Raw genomic sequence first — 20,348 nt, 5'->3', positions numbered from 1 at the left:
TTATTTATCCAAGTCATATGACCTTTTACGATTGTTTTGTATGCTGACCTCATTTTGGCTGTTCAACTTGAAGAGTTCAAGATGAGGATCAGTGGCCTTTACTCTGCAGTGCACTTAAACATTAGTTCAAAAACTTTGGTAATACTTCACAAGCATTTTGTATTTGTTAGCATTGGTAAATGCATTAGCTAAAATAAAGTAACATAGCAATTTGTCTTTTTTTATATAAATATTTATAAAATTGGTCATGTTAGTTGTGCATTGTGCATTAACTAATGTTTGTGTGTGTGTGTGTGTGTGTGTGTGTGTGTGTGTGTGTGTGTGTGTGTGTGTGTGTGTGTGTGTGTGTGTGTGTGTGTGTGTGTGTGTGTGTGTGTGTGTGTGTGTGATAAGTAATGTTATAGTTAAAACTTGATTTTAAAAATGTATTAGTAAATGATGTGATTAACATGAACTAATATGAAGAAATGCTGCAGTAGTATTATTCCTTAACCTTTTTGTATATTGTTAATGATATTTTAACAAAATAGCAAAGCATATAATAAGATCTGAATTTAGCAATTTTGTTCATTAGCTCCTATTTTTAGTTTGTTTTAAACTTTGTTAAGGTTTTAGTGGCTACTTAGACTTTGTTTAAACATCTGCTGTTTGACACTGATCAAGAGTGAGTCAGAATGTGACTCAGCCTCAGATTTTTTCTCTGGAGTTTCCTAAATCATTTGCTCCCAGGAAATGTTCAGGATGAAACGGAAATGGGAGGAGAGACGACTAAAGGAGGGACATACAGTAAAGAGAGATAAGGAAGGAACATACCCATATTATTCCCTATTAATGTTGTGACAGTGAATTGCATAGGACATTAGGCCAACACCCACTTAACAAATTGAAATCAAGCCTTTGGTTTACAAACACTGCCTGAAGTGTCACCATGAGAAATCAAAAAGGCCGGGACAAAATAATAAAAGCTTGGCTTCTATAGGATACTCTAAAAAATTCTGGGTTATTTTCAATCCAGTGCTGGGTCAAAAAGGGACAAAACCAGAGTCTGGGTTAAATTAACCTAGAAAACATTTATATCCCTGCTGGAAAACCAACATACCAGCAACACCAGTATATGTTGTGTTTTGGTGCTGGTTTAGCTGATGGTCACCAGCAATGGGAATTATGCTGGTCTATGCTGTTTTTTTTCAGTAGGGATTTGATCCAACAATGTATGTTCAACCTAGAATTTCGGGTTGAAACAACCCAGCATATACAGTGAGGAAAATAAGTATTTGAACACCCTGCTATTTTGCAAGTTCTCCCACTTAGAAATCATGGAGGGGTCTGAAATTGTCATCATAGGTGCATGTCCACTGTGAGAGACATAATCTAAAAAAAAATCCAATGTATGATTTTTTTTAGCTATTCATTTGTATGATACAGCTGCAAAGAAGTTTTTAAACACCTGAGAAAATCAATGTTAATATTTGGTACAGTAGCATTTGTTTGCAATTACAGAGGTCAAACGTTTCCTGTAGTTTTTCACCAGGTTTGCACACACTGCAGGAGGTATTTTGGCCCACTCCTCCACACAGATCTTCTCTAGATCAGTCAGGTTTCTGACCTGTCGCTGTGAAACACGGAGTTTGAGCTCCCTTTAAAGATTCTCCATTGGGTTTAGGTCTGGAGACTGGCTAGGCCTCTGCAGAACCTTGATATGCTTCTTACAGAGACACTCCTTGGTTATCCTGGCTGTGTGCTTCGTCATGTTGGAAGACCCAGCCTTGACCCATTTTCATTGCTCTAACTGAGGGAAGGAGGTTGTTCCCCAAAATCTCCCAATACATGGCCCCGGTCATCCTTTCCTTAATACAGTGCAGTCGCCCTGTCCCATGTGCAGAAAAACACCCCCAAAGCATGATGCTACCACCCCCATGCTTCACAGTAGGGATGGTGTTCTTGGGATGGTACTCATCATTCTTCTTCCTCCAAACACGTTTAGTGGAATTATGACCAAAAAGATATATTTTGGTCTCATCTGACCTCATGACTTTCTCCCATGACTCCTCTGGATCATCCAAATGGTCATTGGCAAACTTAAGACGGCCCTGGACATGTGCTGGTTTAAGCAGGGGAACCTTCCGTGCCATGCATGATTTCAAACCATGACGTTTTAGTTTATTACCAACAGTAACCTTGAAAATGTTGGTCCCAGCTCTTTTCAGGTCATTGACCAGCTCCTCCCGTGTAGTTCTCACCTTTCTTAGGATCATTGAGACCCCACGAGATGAGATCTTGCATGGAGCCCCAGTCCGAGGGAGATTGACAGTCATGTTTAGCTTCTTCCATTTCCTAATGATTGCTCCAACAGTGGACCTTTTTTCACCAAGCTGCTTGGCCATTTCCCCGTAGCCCTTTCCAGCCTTGTGGAGGTGTACAATTTTGTCTCTAGTGTCTTTTGACAGCTCTTTGGTCTTGGCCATGTTAGTAGTTGGATTCTTATTGATTGTATGGGGTGGACAGGTGTCTTTATGCAGCTAACGACCTTAAACAGGTGCATCTAATTTAGGATAATAAATGGAGTGGAGGTGGACAATTTAAAGGCAGTGTTCAAATACTTGTTTTCAGCTGTATCATACAAATAAATAGTTAAAAATCATACATTGTGATTTCTGGATTATTTTTTTATTATGTCTCTCACAGTGGACATGCACCTACAACGACTTCAGACCCCTTCCATGATTTCTAAGTGGGAGAACTTGCAAAATTGCAGGGTGTTCAAATACTTATTTTCTTCACTGTAATACAACCTATGGCTACGTTCCAGGGTGATATTAAGAGTAAACAAATGCAGTCTGAATTTTGTCTGAAACTTTTTTTGCCATTTTACACTTTGGGAACACACACTTTGGGGGATGGACATTGTTATATAGCCCCTATTTATTAAGTTAATTGATAATCAAATAAATGTAATTAATACGTAATATTATTTGAACAAAAACTTTACAGTAGCTTATACTAATCAAGAACTTTTGTGCACTTATGAATGTCTTCAGCATGTCTTTGTTAAACTTTAACACACTGAACGAAATAACAAAGCCTATCTTTATTCATGGCCAGTGTTTACATATTTGGCATATTTATATTACGTTTATATTACCGAATGTAGCATCCTGTCAGCAACCTGCCCGTGCTTAAAAAGGTGGCTTTCAGTTAAAGTGCTCATCACCCAGGTATTATTTCAAACAACAAACAAAACTAATAGGCCATAAAGAGCAAAATTAGTTTACATTAGTTCAGACATTTTCAAAACGGACTCAGTCTAAAGACGATTGTATTAATTGTATCTGGCAACCCAGCGAATGCTGCACCCACGCCCTCAATTACGCCATAGTCTGGCAGGGCTTAGTTGCAATATGAGTCGTTGTAAATGATTTAGAGACAGTTTCCGGGACAGGGTTTAGATTAATCCAGGACTAGGCCTTAGTTGTTTTAGAAAATTTAAGTTGTTTTTATTTTTACAAACAAACCTTACAAACAACTATACTGGTGTGCATCTTGAGACAAAACAATGGTACTGATGTGCAAGGTTTTTTGAAATTAAAGCAGCTCAAACATACATTTTATTCTGAGACTAGGATAAGTCCTGCCCGGGATACCACCCCTTGTCAATAAAACAACTTCAAATATAATTTTTTTATATAAAACCTTAAAGCTGGCTACCCTGCATGTTGGGTCCCTTTTTAACCCAATGCATGCTGGGTTGAAAATAACCCAGCATTTTTTAAGAGTGTACACCCCATGTAAACACAGCCCCCCCCTGGTGTCACGAGGACCATGGCAATGTTCCCGGGCCGCAAATATGCAACAAAACAATTAGCAGGTGAATGATACCTGAAACCTGAGTTTCAGGTTTACTGCCTTTTTAAGGACGTTCCGGAAATTAAGCCCCGCCCACCAATGTATTTTCCCAAGTAGTTGGATCAGCTTGTTCTGTCTTGCCTGTTTTACGTCAAAGTAGCACGAGTGTTAGGGAGTGCCCTGACTCACACTCACACACATGGACAAATACACACAAACACATTCCTAAAAGAGTGTGAATTACATACTGGGTACACACAAACGCATACTTATGGACACACTCATCCCAAGTGTACTTTTAACCCACAATAGAACGTGATTGCACACACACAAAACAAAAAATACATCATACGTCAAGTTTATCAAAACGTCAATCTTCACTATTCCACAACAATACAATCAATTACAGTGATGACAATTCTCATCATCTTAAATCTTATACATCCTTATTTGCGGTAATATTCTATTTCCTGCTGGTTCACATCCAAGTTATCCAGACAAGACAATCCAATTAAAAAAGTCCTAATGCCATGCTATAACTTTGATCCAAATAGTAAAGGGCACCTAAAGTCTGTGTGCATGTGTGCTTGCCAATGTCAGATTTGGGTAATTTACAAGTAGAAATTGATGGATGTGTAAAAATGTTTAGAAATATGCAATAATATCGATAATCTTTCAATTTTCAAAACTCTTCTTTAAAAAAATAAACTGTTCATTACAGCTCCAAAGTGTTGCAACACAATAGCAGACAAAAACAAAGAGACAGTGGAAAATGACAGGCATAAAATTAAGAGAAGATTTACAAGATGCCACACTGTTGCATATAGGTCAGATCACAGGAAATGGGATGAAATGTTTTCTGTCATAAATCATAGTGTTACCATTGTAATTGATACATTCCGAACAATCTATTTACGCACATGAAACCACATGAAACAATGGCGTAGTGTACTTAGGTATTTAGTATATTATACTAATTACTACACTTTGTAAATGTATACTTAATAATTATGTATATTGAATTAATAAACTGCATGAATAATGTTTACTATGGTAAGTATTTGTAAATGTTAATACAGTTTACTATATTAATACTAATATATGACAGTATGTTTTTATGTGGGAGGTGAGAAATTAAATATGACCAGAACATCCTAAACTAGAAGAAACTAACACAAACCAGTAAAGGAAACCACAAGCCAGCCCCCTTAGACCAGAACACACCAGAACAGTCAAGAAGCAAACCAGCTGAAACTTGAAAAGTCAATCACATTAAAGTCTCTTTCCCACATTTAAGAATAGATTACAACCCAATTTTGTTTAATGATGAGTCCAATCAGCATAATTTAAAGTCATTGTTCGTCATGAAAATACATAAAAAATGATAAAGTTGTTTTAATCACCTATTTGGGAATTTTTTTTTGCCAGTAGGGATAAATAATGGAATTGCATGCGTATGAAACCCAATTTCTGTGTGATGACACACACACAGGCATGTACACACAAGAATGAAAGCTGCTGAAGGGTGAAGTGGTTATGCAGAAGATCTTCAGAGCCGATGAATGAGTTACTTATACTTCAGTGCCCTCTGCTGGCCATTTTTTATTTATACAGCACTTTTTGGTATTTTTGTCTACTTGCAAACACATTGATTAGTGCCATAACCACTAATCACTTTAAAATAAAGCAATAAACCCCAAGCAGCAGTGGGTTACCAATGCATTATATAACAGTGCTGTTATAAAATGCACTGTAACCCCATTGCTTCGAGGGGGTTTATTGCGTTTATAAAACGGTTACTTCATATGCATAACGTTAGAGGGATTTTATCAAATAAAACACAAATAAGTTGTAATTACATCAGTACAAATATTACTCTTCCGCCAAACAAAGTAGTTCCTCAGAATCAAGTGTGACTGAAACAGAGCGCAGTTCCCAACCAACACAGATGCAACAAAGACACAATGAAAATATGATTTAAGACTGTGGTCACCATTAATCTAATTTATACATTAACATTGATATTGTGCAACTGTTGAAGTGATGATCAAATATGCTTGGAAGCATGCTGAACTCTTTCCCCGTCAGCGTTTTTTTTTTAAGTTGCCACCAAGTTTTAGTTTAATGCCTTGCAGAAAAATTATCTCTTTAAATAAACATAAAATATCAAATGAAAGAACAGACCATCCGCTTTCAAACAAAAACAAACAAAAAAACTTTCATTCATCCTACCTTCATTGTTCTCTTATCACCTCTCAAATTTTCAGCTAAAAGCGGAGATAATTCCATTTTTGTAAAGAACTTATGTAAGAGATCAGATTCAAAGCCATCAAAACTTACACGCTGTGTTTTCAGTGTTGAGTGAATGCGTCAGTAAGTTGGGTAAGATCGCCACCCAGTGGATAATAGCGGACGTATGAACTTGAGTTATAAACTCCTCAGACAACGTTTTCTCTTTATCGACGAGATGACTCAACAATATTTATTGACAGTTATCTGGATATCGGCATTAATTGTGCAATTGTAGACAAATTAAAAATATGATTAAAGACACTGTTGTTTATTTTCATAAATCAGTACGCAGCAACAGTGGCGCAGTGATACTTATGTAATGTGGTCTGAACCGTGAGGTTACCGGTGTATTTTATCACGGCTTAGAACGCGTTTCAACCAATCAGAATGAAGAACCAGAACTGCCCGTTTTATAATTTACATTTTATCATAATATTTAGTATTTAATGCTAAATATTATAGAAACTTCACACACCACCACAAAGAACCTAAAACTTATTCTTCAGAATAAAACGAATCAAAATAAGAAACCCAAAACAATTGAATCAGAGAAGTATGAGTTTATTATATCACAGAATCTGCATATTCTGTTCAAAAATAAAATTTCAAATGTCAACATATCCAACTCGAACATAGTATATGCTTTTATTACAAAAACAAACAGTCAATATGAAGAATAAGACGATGGGATGGTGAGGAAAACAGAAATTCTTGAGCCTTATCGGAAAGACACAAGGAGTTGATTGGTTCAACAATTGAACATGACAAACAAGGACACAGACAAATAAATTTCTCTATATATGTGTGTAAATAAAGCTGGCAAGAAGAGACATTTTACATTCAGTGGTCCAGCAATGGGACCAGATTCTAGGAGTAAGTCACTACAACGTATGGTAGCGCACTCAAAATCAAAACCCTTGTGTGAATCACTTAAATCCATCTACAAACTACCCAACAACCCCAAAAATTACCATTCTGGATTGGTCAAGTGGTAGTGGAAATGTTACCACACAATGCTAAATCACAAATAAATTGGTTTCATTCAAGAACGAACAACAAATTGAAAATGAATTTGTCTGGAGGTTACTGCATTGGACTTTCACATGTTTACACTGTTTAAAATGAACAGTTCATTATGCAGTGTGGCTCGATTTAAAGAAAATGTTTTTGCCCATTAAATATTTCCTGATAATAATTACTATGACAATAACAATAGTATAATAAAACATTAAAAACACAGACAGCTCACACCCACTGGTCTTTTCGCTCTCATTCATTCTGTGCTGGTGTTTTATTTTTGGTTAATACAACCCTCTTTTTACACTGTTCATCAAGTACTACAAGCACCTGAATGCATCCGTATTGCAGCAAAGAAAAAAGTGAGGCGAAAGTTCAAAATCATAGCCCCATCAGTTGCACATCTAAGGTGAAACATGAGTGCTAAATTGTCCCACCTACTTGGTTTACAATTTACCAATCATCTCTATGCGAATACTGAGGGATGTCCATTACATTCTGGTTACATTAAACTTAAAGGGCGCAGTTATTTTTATTGCATTAAACTTCTGGATGAGATTTCACTTCTGCGGCTTAACCACCAGTTCCAGCATTTTGAAATTCTGAACCTTATGGGGGAAAAAAGGAAACATTTGACCAAGGAAAGAAATACAGATTCGGAAAAAACTCTCCAGCAACAACTGAATGGAATGACAAGACGGTCGATCAGTCGCTAGTTTTGCGAGTTACGTTATTTCTCACACAGGTGAAGAGCCGGTGTTACCTTTGGGTTTGTATAAAAGCTAGAGACACAAAAGATGGAAACGGAAAAGGAGGAAAGGTTCAGTCAGCTAGTTTGGGATGTTACCACAGAGCCACCTGATTGAATAACAAACATCCCAGACTGTTTACAAACACTTTTCTCTGACACACACACACACATTGGCGCGCGCGCAGTTATCCTATTTTGTACAGCAGGTTTGTGTGTTCAGCATGTATAAGATGCCCCCAACTCTGAGAAGAGCTAAACTTTTGTAAAGCTCCATTTGGAGACAGTCATCATAGTAAAAATGCAAAAAATGACAATTGAGATATATACACACACAAACAAAAATTCCCTTGTTTACTGCAGCAATAACAGTTGTTGTTTTTTTGGGATCTTTACCTGTGTTTAACATTGGGTAATAACACCTGAATTGTGAGGCCCTGAGGTTTTAAACGGACACACGTTTATTAAGTGCATGTAAGGGTGTATACAGACAACAGCAGTTTGGCTGAGAAAAGTCACTTGAACTCTTCCCAGATGTTTTCATTTCGAGAGCATGAGACAGGCCCAGCTGAGAGAAAGACAGGTCCAGCTGAGAAAGTGTGAGTGTCTGTGTGTGTCTGTCTCTCTCTCTTCCCCCAACAGCCAGCAGATGGGGGAAAAAGAGAAAGAATAGAGATAAACTGAAATGGAAAAAGAGCATCAGTGGACAAAGGTGCGATAACAGACGTATGCACCTACAGCCAGCACCGTACACACGCACGTGTTGACCAGAAAGGGGCTCCAAGCACTGTGGGCAGCATCTTCTGGTGGAGTTTTGGGTGGGGACCGAGCGGGTTTGGGAGGGGCTTCTGCCGCGACGATCGGGTTTTCATGTTGTCCGCTTGACAGTGTTGTCGCTCCGACTTCACCAGCTGTCCTTTTGCGAAGTTCTGGGCCGTCACTAAATACTTGGGGTGCTCTAAAATCACACAGCAACATTAAATATTCAAATATTAGTTTTAGGGATGTGGCAGCAAGTCTGTGAAATCCAGACCAAAGTCTCAACCTAATTTTGAGATTATGAGCATCAAAGTTTGATTTCAACCATTAATGTCACCAACAATTTCAAAATTTGACAGTCTTACTCAGTCAATATTAAAGATATCAAGATTTTAACATTTTTACATTAAAAAGTGTTTTTTTTTTTAGATTATTTATGGTGAAAACATTTTAGCTGGGTTTTCACATGCAGGGTCACATGTTGTTATAAAGAGAAATCAGGATACGCAAATCCAAAAAGTCTTGACCAGGTGCAAGATCAAAAGATGAATCAAAAAACAGAAAAAAAAAAGATCTGCACACTGTTAAAGTCCCTTTATTTCAATATTTTTTAAAGCAACGTTTCGGTCAAAGACCTTGGTCAGGCAAACAAAGGTCTCTGACCGAAACGTTGCTTTAAAAAAAAAAGTGAATTAAAGGGACTTTAACAGTGTGCAGATCTTTTTGATTCACATATTGTTATACCATACATAATGAGTGGTTTACCTGTTGGCACAGATTTCTATGTTGTTCGTCATCTCTGTGAAAAAGCGTGCAGGCTCAGATTTCTGCAGGTCACCCGTGCCATTAGGGGGGTCTACTCTGGGTGGCGGTCTGGGAGGAGGAGTAAATTGAGGAGGAACATCCTCTTCATTTGATAACTCTTTCCATGACTCCTACTCACACGTGAAACACATGAACACAAGCATTTTACTTAAGGATACATCTAAAACGTGGGTCACTTATTAATGGACCTTTTATTTGTTCTATTGGGGGCACAAGACATAATGAACCATAAAAAAAATTATTTCTGCAGTTTAACTTGAGCAGCATGTTATTTCAACAACAGTACAGTGCTGCCCCACAAAGGCAAAGTGCAGTAACTACACATTTGGTCAAAATTAGGCTTGAAATGTCTTGTGACAAAGTCTTCGTGTTCAATTTTGTCCCATTTCAGAGAAACCGTTTGACTGGCTGGTGTAGCAACTTTAATGGCATTTTTCTCAGTTTCAGTGTTTGCATAGTTACTGCATTTTGTCTTTATAGAGCAGTGTAGACTGGAGGTCTTTTCAGCTCCAAAGATCTGTACCATGACCCAAATGACTTCTTACCCGAACCCAACATCAAAAAGGTATTTTTGAGAAGGAAAACCCTGACCCGAGACAACCAATAAAATTAGACCAGAGTACAACCCAGTACTAATTTCTTTTGTGCCAAACAGCCTGCAGGCTTGTATGGGCAAGTAAGATTCAAACCAACCATCATGAGAACAAGAGAGATCCTGGTGGCCCGGTGTCATTAGCAATTCGGTCCCCCCTGGCAATTCGGTCCCCCCTAGGTACCTGGCACTAATGCCTGTCAAAAATTTGTCATTGCGATATCTCGTCTGCATTAGCGGTCTAACAAGCTAATTACGGTGTACAAAATAGAAGCATACAACATTTTTTTTAATAAGTTAACAAAAAATATATAATAAACTAATATTCATGTTGCAGACACGTCAGTACTTTTGTGTCATCATCTGCTTTTCAAATACTTTTATTTTTGTAAATTATTAACAAACCTTACAAAATTTATTTTTTTATAGTGAGAGTGTAGTAATCATGGCTTATAAATTATAATTTTAATGTGTGATTCAGCTATGTAGTAATCATGTTTTGTACAAGTAATTTATTAACTTTACACAGTACAAAAGTGGAAGGTGTAAAGTATATTAATCTAAATAATAAAATGACACAAGCAATGTGTAGATCTCCCACCTATAGCCTCATTTATATACTACTTTATGAAACATATCATTTATAAGACATCAATTGTAATTTTAACAACATTCTAACTACATAAATCATAACGTGATTTTGTAGGATTTGTAATAAGGCGCTAAGAAAACTACCCATGAGGAGTTTTTTCAGCCAATGGAATCACGCAGGGGTTCTAAGGGGGCAGAATTGCCAGGGGGGACCGAATTGCTCATGACACCGGCAACTGATTTGGACTGATGCTCTGATCATTTTCATTTAGTTTTTTACTTAATATTATTGCCTGCCTGATTAACACAAGCGATTTATCTCTCCTGTGTACCGGCTCAGATCAAACCTTTGGTTCTCAGATCCATGTGGACCCGTGAAGACTATGCATGAAATGTGGAACTTTTAGGCCATAACATTTTTTATCTACATATTATTCAGCATTAATTAGTGCTCCTGAATAGCTAAGTGGTAAAGCATTGCATAAGCAGAGCAAAAGTCATGGGACTGAACCAAGGGAACACCAATGCTGATAAAAAAATATTTTGATGCACTCTACGTCACTTTGGATGAAAGTCATGCATTAGGCAACAATGTAAATGTAACAAAAACATGTTATAAATGAAAAAGCTTTTTGGATATAATCAATTCTGGTATGAATGGCAAGAAAAGACAACTCTGAAATTAATAGTTAGCCTGTAACATTTTATGCTCATGATAAAAACACTATTTATGTTGTTTAAAGACTCTCATTTAAAACATCAAAATGATCCATTCTCAGTTACAGTGATATTAATGTAAAAAATAACAATGGCATGAAAACATCTGATCTTCAAGATTCAAAATGCATATCCAGTTAGGCTCAACTTATAAAATATTTCTTTATTTAAAAAAAACATTTGCTGGGAAGGAAATACAGGAACTTGAGCTCTTGGTTCTTTACTTTAACATCCCTGGACATTAACATTGCCAACATTGTTTAGAAATGAATCCTTTAAAAAAAATTAGGGATTAAAAATGGTTAGTTTACCCAGAATTAAAATTCTGCTATCATTTACTCACCCTCATGTCATTCTAAACCTGTATGACTTTATTCCATGGAACGCTAAAGGAGAGGTTTACCACAGTCTTCCATACAGTAAAAATGGATAAGGAATAGGGACTGTCCAAGGGTTTAAAATTAATCCATATGACTTATAAACAGTAGCCGTTTCTCAATATGCGTTCTTGTCTGTACTTGCGTTCTAGGTGGACTTTTGAAACGTCATCAGTCGCGGCCCAAGTACTGTTCCAATTCAAAGTTCGCATCAAGCCCAAGTTCACATAAAATCCCCGGATGTGTTCTTGATCCGCCCATTTTATCGAGGATGCATCAGAGGAGACTTGTGTGGACTTATGACAGCGAAGTTTCCCAGAATGCATTTCGCGTCAGGAGTTCGTTCTTCCGAGTCTGAACTTGCAAGTTTCGAACTACGAAGGACACAAGTCCGAGTTCGGCGTACTTGGTTTTGAGAAACGGCTCGTTTCATCAGACACACGTGTGTTGCCGCGGAGACTCGTCTGGCCCGAAATTAACATCCAGTCTGTGCTTGTTTATCGTTCTGAATAGTGACTAAACTGACCTCTGGAACAAATACTCGCTAAAAAAATAATGTTTCGGTTACCAAAAGACGGGGGGACACTGTGAGCATGGATCACCGCTGTGCGGATTTGGCAGGACTTTAAAGAGCACATATTATCTTGTAAAAACAACGCTATGATGTGTATTTGGTGGAATACGAGTATCCGTGGTTTATGGTTCAAAAAACACATTCTTTTCTACATACCCTACACTATTGTTGCACCTCTATGTCCTGCCTACCTGAAACGCATTGATTTTAAACAAAACTCATCGTTGGATACCACTGACGTCAGCCAAAAAATGTATGCTCCTTACCATGATTGGAAGATTAGTTTCCAACGCAATACTGACTGGAGTTAATATTGTCTTTATTACCTTATCAATACGAGCCGAATCGGACCCAGAAAATACAGATGACCAAGCTGATTGATCAACCTTGCCAGTGCAGCTTGAGCACGGCGTAACAGATTGGTAAGTTAAAGGGGACATTTCACGAGCCTTTTTAAGATGTGAAATAAATCTTTGATGTCCCCAGAGTAAATATGTGACGTTCTAGCTGAAACATTTTTTAGGTTGACAGAAGCACTGGGAACCCAATTATAGCACTTAAACATGGAAAAAGTCAGATTTTCATGATATGTCCCTTTTAAGGATTACTAAGACATTAAAACTATGTCTGCATTTGTGATCGAAGAAACGAAAAATAACAAGCGCTACTGCAATGCACTAAACTTGTGTTTAAATCATGGTTTAGTCAGTAGTAAATTCTTTAAATATGAAAACTTAAGACTACTTACAAGCTGCGAGTCAGATGCCGGAGGAATTATGATAATGACCGTCCTGTTCACATAAAAACAGGCAGAGAACGTAAACTGTTGCCTACAATCCATGTGTTTGTTGTAGTTTAAAGAAATTTAAGTTGGGACCGATAACTTGTTTCATCGTTTAATTTGGGATTTGTACCTTTTGCATATCGTTGACAAGAACTAATACACACTTACACACCATATGTAAACTTGTGAATCGAATAATAGGTACCCTTTAAGAATCTAAATCTAACATGGTATACATTGATTTACACACTAACGTAACGTTAGCTCAGTGTAATGGTTGATGCACTTTAGCTATGATTTGAACTAAGGTAAGGTAGAAATTATATACTACTGTTGTTATTGATTATTGGCGGAAGTCTACTGGAAGTTATGTTTGGTCCACGAAAGTTATTGCCACTTAAACCGTCTATTGTGTCATCTGAAGCCATACAACAGCTTTCTTTTACATAACAGCTGTGGTCACCAGGACTGAAAACAGCTTGGACATTATGTTACAAATAAGTATTATGTCGTTCTAAAGAAAAAGTCATAATAGATCTTACAGACATAGGGATTGGTTGCCTTTTCTGTTCAGTTTAAATTACCTGTAAAGAGGTGTCTCCCATGATGTACTTGGCTCCCTCTATGACCGCGAGGTAAGAGAAACGAAGCTGATCTGCTGTTTGTATCAGACCCATGCGGTATCGCCGCATTTCCAACAAAACCTCTCGGATACGGACCGATGACGGATCTTTCCTTTGAGACATCTGAAAACAAAACACACAATAGCACTTGGAGATGCTATGCAGAGCGGCAACTGATGGAAAAATCTGCTAACAGCAAACTCATCTGAAGTGATTGTGTTATATCACATTTACATAAGCAACTGAGATGTCCAGCAGGCATTCAGACTAGAGATGTCAAGTGTCACCACCAACTACAGTGGAGTAAGTAAAAAAGTAACAATACCCATTATAATAACTTAATATGGTACTGAAGTTATGTCATAACAATCAAGCTAATATAAATACAGCTAATATAAAATACAGTAACTAGTAAAAAAAAAGTAACTTTATCCTCTTAATGTTTACTTCAAAACTTTAACTGTTGTTAATATTAGAACTTCTCTTAATTTGCATTTTTATTTGTGTTTTATGTTTACATCTGATAATACTTATTTTGATATCAACTATTAAAGTGTTTGGAAGAAATAAAAAATAAAATAAAAACAATCGGTTCTCTCACCAGTAAAAGGCATGTGTCTACGAGGCAGAAAGTTCCAGAACGGCCAATACCAGCACTGCAGTGGACCACAACAGGGCCGTGGTCCGGGCTCAGACAGCCCGACTCGCGCACTTTAATCAGAAAGTTGAGAAAAGACGCAGGTGATTCAGGTACACCGAAATCTGGCCATGTGGTGTAGTGGAAATGAAGAATCTCCCGTGTTTCCTGTGTCTTTAAACATACAACAGCATAACATTAGTTACAATAACCATAAATTGTCAGATACAAGCTTCGCAGCCCTGTAATACATGATACTCTTGAAGGTATTAACCTAGAGACTAAATAGTTATATAAATAGTTGTTTCTGTATATTAAGCAGAGGAAGTGAGTTGGGACAAGACCAAGCATCTCACCGACAGATTTTCCAGCTCCAGCAGTCGCACCGTGTAATACGACTTGACATCCTCCGACACCAAAGTGAGTTTGAGGTTTGTGTCCTCAAACACTGCCTCCCTCTCTTCTCGCTGTGGCCAGTACTGAGCACACTTTATCTGCATACACCAACCACTTTCATTATACACACAACAACAAAACCCATCCAATACACACATTCCACATGTATCACAGACCCAGTTATGAGGCACGTTTCTCTTACCGAGCCTTTCTCTATTACACGATTCAGCATCACGACCCCTCGACAGCGCTGCTCCCATACCATCTCCCAGAAATGACCACAGGTATTCGGCAAAGGACCCTGAATGCATAAACACAAACACGTTATCCACCATAATTCATTTGCATTTACACGATTGAACATGGCCATTTGTCCTGAAAGTTCTTGAGGTGTCAAAAATTTTTGTTGTGGCATGTCTCGCAGTTTTACATTTTGACCGCATCCTGCATGAATGCCCTCTAATCCTCTCCGGAGTATTGAGTGCCGCCCCGGTCCGCAATATAACGTCAATCATCTTGACACAATTTGCCATCTAAGAAATTGCAAGGTACAGCTGAAATTTTGCCAAATAACCAATCACGAAATTAAAAACAAGGGATGGATGTGAAGTATTTTCAATTATTCAGTCAGTTTTGAGTAGTCTTGTCCAACCCTGCACCAGACTGTTTCATCTGACTCACACGTGTTGTTGTGGTTACGCATCTGGACGAAACTTAATTTCTGTTTGTTTAATGGTCTGGCTAGCCGCTAGTGGCTTACTGAACTCTGCAACAAATACCTCGTCGAACAAAACAAATGTTTTGGTTTCCTTAAAGGTCATGTTCTTTCTGATCCCATTTTTTTAAACCCTAGTTAGTGTGTAATGTTGCTATAATAGCATAAATAATACCTGTAAAATGATAAAGCTCAAAGTTTACTGCCAGGCGATATATTTTCTTTGACAGAATTCGCCTTTCAAATCCTACAGCGAACGGCCGGTTTGGACTACAGGCCTCTACTTTCTGCTTAAATGACGTCAGTAGAACAGTTTTTTGCGTCAGTCGCCAGCTAAGCTAACAGCAAGCTAAGCTGATATTTGAATCACAACACACTAAACAAACTACACAATCAGAACTCAATACGTATTTCTGAAGGAGGAACTTCACAGAACAAGGAAGACATCAGCCTGTTTTGAGGACAGTTAAAACAGCGCTATACAGACAAGTAAATTGTGTGAAAAATACCACGCTTTTTACACGTTAACCATGAACATGTTATATTGTGCACTGTACAAAAACACGGAAAGAACACAACCTTCAAGATCATGGATCACCGCTATGTAAAGGGAGGCTTGGCAGCCGATCTGTAGTTACCATTGTATACATTAATTTTACACAGTAACTTTAGCTCAAATGTAGTTTTTGATACGGTTTAGCTATTATTTGAACTAAGGCAATCTACATGGTATTTATTTTGGTTGTTATCAGAAATAAATGACTCTTAAAGGACTCTATTGTTATTGATTCTTTGTGGAAGTTTACCAGAAGTTACGTTTGTTTCACAAAAGCCGTTTGTTAATGTTGTTACCACAACATACTGAAAACGTCTATACAAGTGTATGCACTTGAGAGACAACTGTAAAACAACAAACAATCTACAAAAATTTGAAAAAGACCCTTAAGGCAAGAAAGATGTGAGGTTAATCTCACTTGAACAATCCCACATAAACAGTCTTTTTAGGTAAAGGGCAACGAAGCTGTGTGTGTGAAAATGTGTATGCATTTTGGTTTGCGTTTATGTCCAACAAAGCTCTGACTGAACAAGGCCGGCAGGTTTAGACGAGTCTGCTGCCGTCTCTAAGCATCAGTGTGTTAATTTATCACTACAATAAAGAAACATGTCGAGCTGACGCAATGCCAGATTTCACAACATTACTCACTGTACTCTTCAAATATGCATACAAAAAATCTCAGGAAGATGTCACAAGCATCAAAGCTTGACGTCACTGTAGTAAGTTGGTGAATCATGGGTGACCTAACAGTCATGGCTGGGCAGGTAACACAAATTATCACCACATTTATTTGGTTTAGTGAAATCTGGGATTGTTACAAATGAACACAAGAGTAGTCTACTCTCAATGTCCCTTCTCAATCTCTTCTTGCAGAAAAAAAGGTGTTAGCTGTATAGGTAGGGGAACTACCACCGCAAACTTCCCAGGCCAAATTAAGAAAGATCACAGCTTCAGTCAGCATTTTGAAATAAACTAATATGTACCTGTTAATTGTGTAGATCTTTTTTGACTTTTTAAATTTTTTAAAAGGCTTGTTCAAATTAATTTTATTAGTTGATTAGTCGCAGAAAAAACTCAATCCTTAATTGACAGGCATGTGAGGTGGAGTGATCATTTCTAGAGGGTCATTTTTTAACCAAAATGTTGAAGTGCATACTCTGCCGGCAAACATTATATGTATGTATTATTCTATCAAAATCAAAAATATATCCTACACTTATAAAATCTATTTCAAATATATTAAAGGCTATTTTTGCATTCTAACCTCAGAGTTTTCATTTGATGGTAATGCTGTCGTTTTTTTTTTCGAAGTGTTTAAATTTGTTGCACATTTATTCATTCATTTAATTAGAATCTAATTTATATATCCTAAATTTAACAAAAATATTCATAATTTCGTTTTAAAAGAAAATACTGGTGTTTTTATTATTATAAAAACAATGTTGCGACTGTAAATAATAAATTAATATCACACACATACGATTAGTCAAATAATAGCGAAAATGAACAACTACTAGTCGACTTAAAAAATCTTTGGTCGAGGGAAGCCCTAGTGTTTAAAATATAATTTATACACATTAAAATAAAAGATCGACTAATAGTACAAATGGTACGTCGCTGAGTACGCCACTTCAGAGTCCTGACAGGCGGTGTGAATGCAACCAGGAAAATAGTACTGGGAAATATTTACTTCTCAGAAAAGCATACCAGTACTTGTTTCTGTAAATTATTACCAGAACTAAGTGGTCTGAAAGCGGCTTTTGTGTATTATTTTTAAATTCTGATTCCTGTTTTCTAAGTTTAACACAACAAAATCTAAATATTTCCAAATTCTTAACCATCCTTTAGGGCAGTGTTTCCCAACCCTGTTCCTGGAGGGACACAAACACTACATGTTTTCCAACCCTTCATATTGAAACACACCTGAATCCACTCATCAGCTTATTAGCATAGACTCCAAGATGAGAAATAATGGGGTCTGACCCCATGTAGGAGACATCTAATATGTGCACTGTTGGTGTGCCATCAGGTACAGGGTTGGGAAATGCTACTTAAGGGCATGCACCAGGTAGTCATTGTACTAAATCACATTGTAGGATGTAAAGCAACAGCTTTAAAAAAAATTAACATATTTTGGGAGCGTCAGAGAGTAAAACACAATAAAACCCAAAGAACCACATTAAGAACAAATGCCTGTTTGGACTTGACAAGCAGACAGCCAACAGTTGGTACGTCACCTGAGTTAGTATGTAGTTTCTCTGTGCTTCCTCCACAGAGATCAGGCTGGCATTGATGTAGTCATTATTACCGATCTCTAGACAAATACGACTGTGGTCAACTGTTAAAAAAAAAAGAGAGCGAGAGAGAGAGATTAGCTGTGAGGTACAACACTTATGGTGCTGCTGACTCATGAAAGTTTAGCTGTGAAACAGATCTTTTTCAGGTCCTGTTCTTAGTTCCCCAGAAGGGAGAACAAACACTTATCTAAAACAATTAAAACACACACTTTATTCTAAAGGATATGCTTTGTGTTGTGTTTTAGTAAAGGACCATTTTTATCGTTTTAAAAGAAAAAAAACTAAGGCAGAAAGGAAACCACAACAGCATCGCTCTTTAAAGTCTTTGTGACAGAAAAGGAGAGAAAAAAAGACATGATATCTTCAGTGTGAAAAGACTTTAACAGTTGACTGATAACAGGCCCCTTCCGTTAGGTGTCACTGAACAGGGGAAGCGAGTCAAGCGACACACTTACATGGGCTGACGTCTCTGTAGCGATTACGACCTCTGTTTTCTGGAAGTTTGGCGATCTTACATGGTAGGTCACTGGACTGCAGCCTAATTTCCTATATAGAAAAACAAGCATTGGTGAAAATGCGTATACTGATACAAAAGAAAAACAAATCTTAGGCAAACGATTTGCTTGGTTAAACCGTGTGGCTGTATGCAAATCAAATCCCCACACACACAGTTAGGACCACCAGCAAACAGTTATTTGAAGCCTTGTTTTCATAACACTAAAGCATGAAAGTGTAATAGGATTAAAGAAACAGAACAAGTGTAGACCATTACAAGAGGTACTCATCTATCTTTATACAACGTACTTTGAATGCAAATGAAGATTATATGTAGTATATATTATTTACACATTATAAATAACTGGTTATTGACGTTATAGCCATTAAGAGCAATCACGAAACGGATTTAGCCCCATCTCAGCATCTATAAACCAGTGACAGGTTGACATGGCAGGTCAGAATCTGAGCATCTCACTATCTCCAATCTCCGGTCCATTTATTACTGAGGACAGCAACACTTTCCCCAAACATTAAAAAGAATCGGCACAGTCTCATTCTTATGATCGTGTTGAACCCAAAACCACCAACAGGTCATTGTGACTGCCTATTATTTCTCTGATGTGTTTTGGGAAGTTCTGCTGGTACTCGTTCTGGCCTGCGGGCTAACCTGAGGATGGCAACGCGCTTATCGCGGGTCTCGACTTCCGTTATAACACTTTGTGTCACGATCGTATGAAAATAAACCGATATGATCCTCGATAAACTGTCGAGCGTCCGGACTGAAATCAAGAGCTTTACCTGGTAAACGGCGGTCCAGTTCCCGAGATCATCAATTTCCCGAAACTCGTCTTCCATTGCCGCGTGTGCTCCCCGCCGCTCGAAGGATAGTTCCCTGCCAATACAATCAAATTTAAAGTCAATGTCGAATCACATGAAAATAAATGACTTTTAATGTCTGCTTTAATTTTCGTACGGAAGGCTTTAATGTTACTGTTGTGTCGCTCTTACCGGAAACACGCTGCTTGCTCCTCCCGTAACACGGCTCTTCGCTGTCCTCTGAAAACACGCCTCTGGTCCCTCATATTGACCAATGAAAGGCCGTGTGTGGCATGGAAGCCAAGCATAGGACCAATCACCGTACAGAAATGGGGGCGTGACAACCACTACGACCAATCATAGTGCGGACCTCAATACTTCTAGGGTATTGTAGTTTTTGTACTTCGGGGATTTTACACGTGCGTAATGAGTTTTAGAAAATATGTTAAAAGCTTATTTTACAAACAAATCTGTTCTATTTCCAATATTATAGAGGGTATAATAACTTTTACAGTTAACACGTTGTACCTATTACTACGGTAACTGATACTTTATTCTTTTAACATTGCATTTCGCTATTGCATAGGTTTGTGCACGTCATCTTCCATTATGGCAACATATCTGACGTAAGATACAGGCGTAATAAATTAGTGTGGGAATTTATAAAAAGTCCTGCTCTTAAACCAACTTG

The 20,348-nt window shown here is 37.7% G+C and overlaps 1 protein-coding gene across 2 annotated transcripts; it reads right to left on the bottom strand.

The window, feature by feature from the left end:
- Positions 1 to 6,680: 6,680 nt before the first annotated feature.
- ptpn1 (protein tyrosine phosphatase non-receptor type 1) lies at positions 6,681 to 19,903 on the bottom strand. 2 transcript variants are annotated; one of them, XM_065247169.2, is made up of 10 exons: positions 19,850 to 19,903; positions 19,640 to 19,733; positions 18,799 to 18,889; positions 18,284 to 18,384; positions 14,978 to 15,076; positions 14,736 to 14,873; positions 14,344 to 14,553; positions 13,704 to 13,865; positions 9,425 to 9,594; positions 6,681 to 8,858 (listed from the first exon to the last, which is right to left on the bottom strand). In XM_065247169.2, exons 2-10 carry the CDS (start codon positions 19,694 to 19,696, stop codon positions 8,600 to 8,602), a joined length of 1,287 nt encoding a protein of 428 aa, XP_065103241.1. In that variant the 5' UTR covers positions 19,697 to 19,733; positions 19,850 to 19,903; the 3' UTR covers positions 6,681 to 8,599. The 2 variants fall into 2 exon arrangements, with proteins under 2 accessions (XP_065103241.1, XP_065103240.1); XM_065247168.1 differs by having other exon boundaries at positions 19,815 to 19,861.
- Positions 19,904 to 20,348: the final 445 nt, after the last annotated feature.

This window comes from Paramisgurnus dabryanus, chromosome 11 (genome assembly GCF_030506205.2).
Source record: "Paramisgurnus dabryanus chromosome 11, PD_genome_1.1, whole genome shotgun sequence".
In the NCBI taxonomy this organism is placed as follows: Eukaryota; Metazoa; Chordata; class Actinopteri; order Cypriniformes; family Cobitidae; genus Paramisgurnus; species Paramisgurnus dabryanus.
This window is presented reverse-complemented; position numbering and strand designations above follow the sequence as displayed.

Excerpts from the sequence above, each read along its gene's own strand:
- ptpn1 (XM_065247169.2), bottom strand. The coding sequence starts at position 19,696 with ATGGAAGACGAGTTTCGGGAAATTGATGATCTCGGGAACTGGACCGCC. Across the intron at positions 18,890-19,639 it reads ACTGGACCGCCGTTTACCAG|GAAATTAGGCTGCAGTCCAG; the intron begins GTAAAGCTCTTG and ends TTTTCTATATAG. Across the intron at positions 14,874-14,977 it reads GTGTAATAGAGAAAGGCTCG|ATAAAGTGTGCTCAGTACTG; the intron begins GTAAGAGAAACG and ends TGGTGTATGCAG.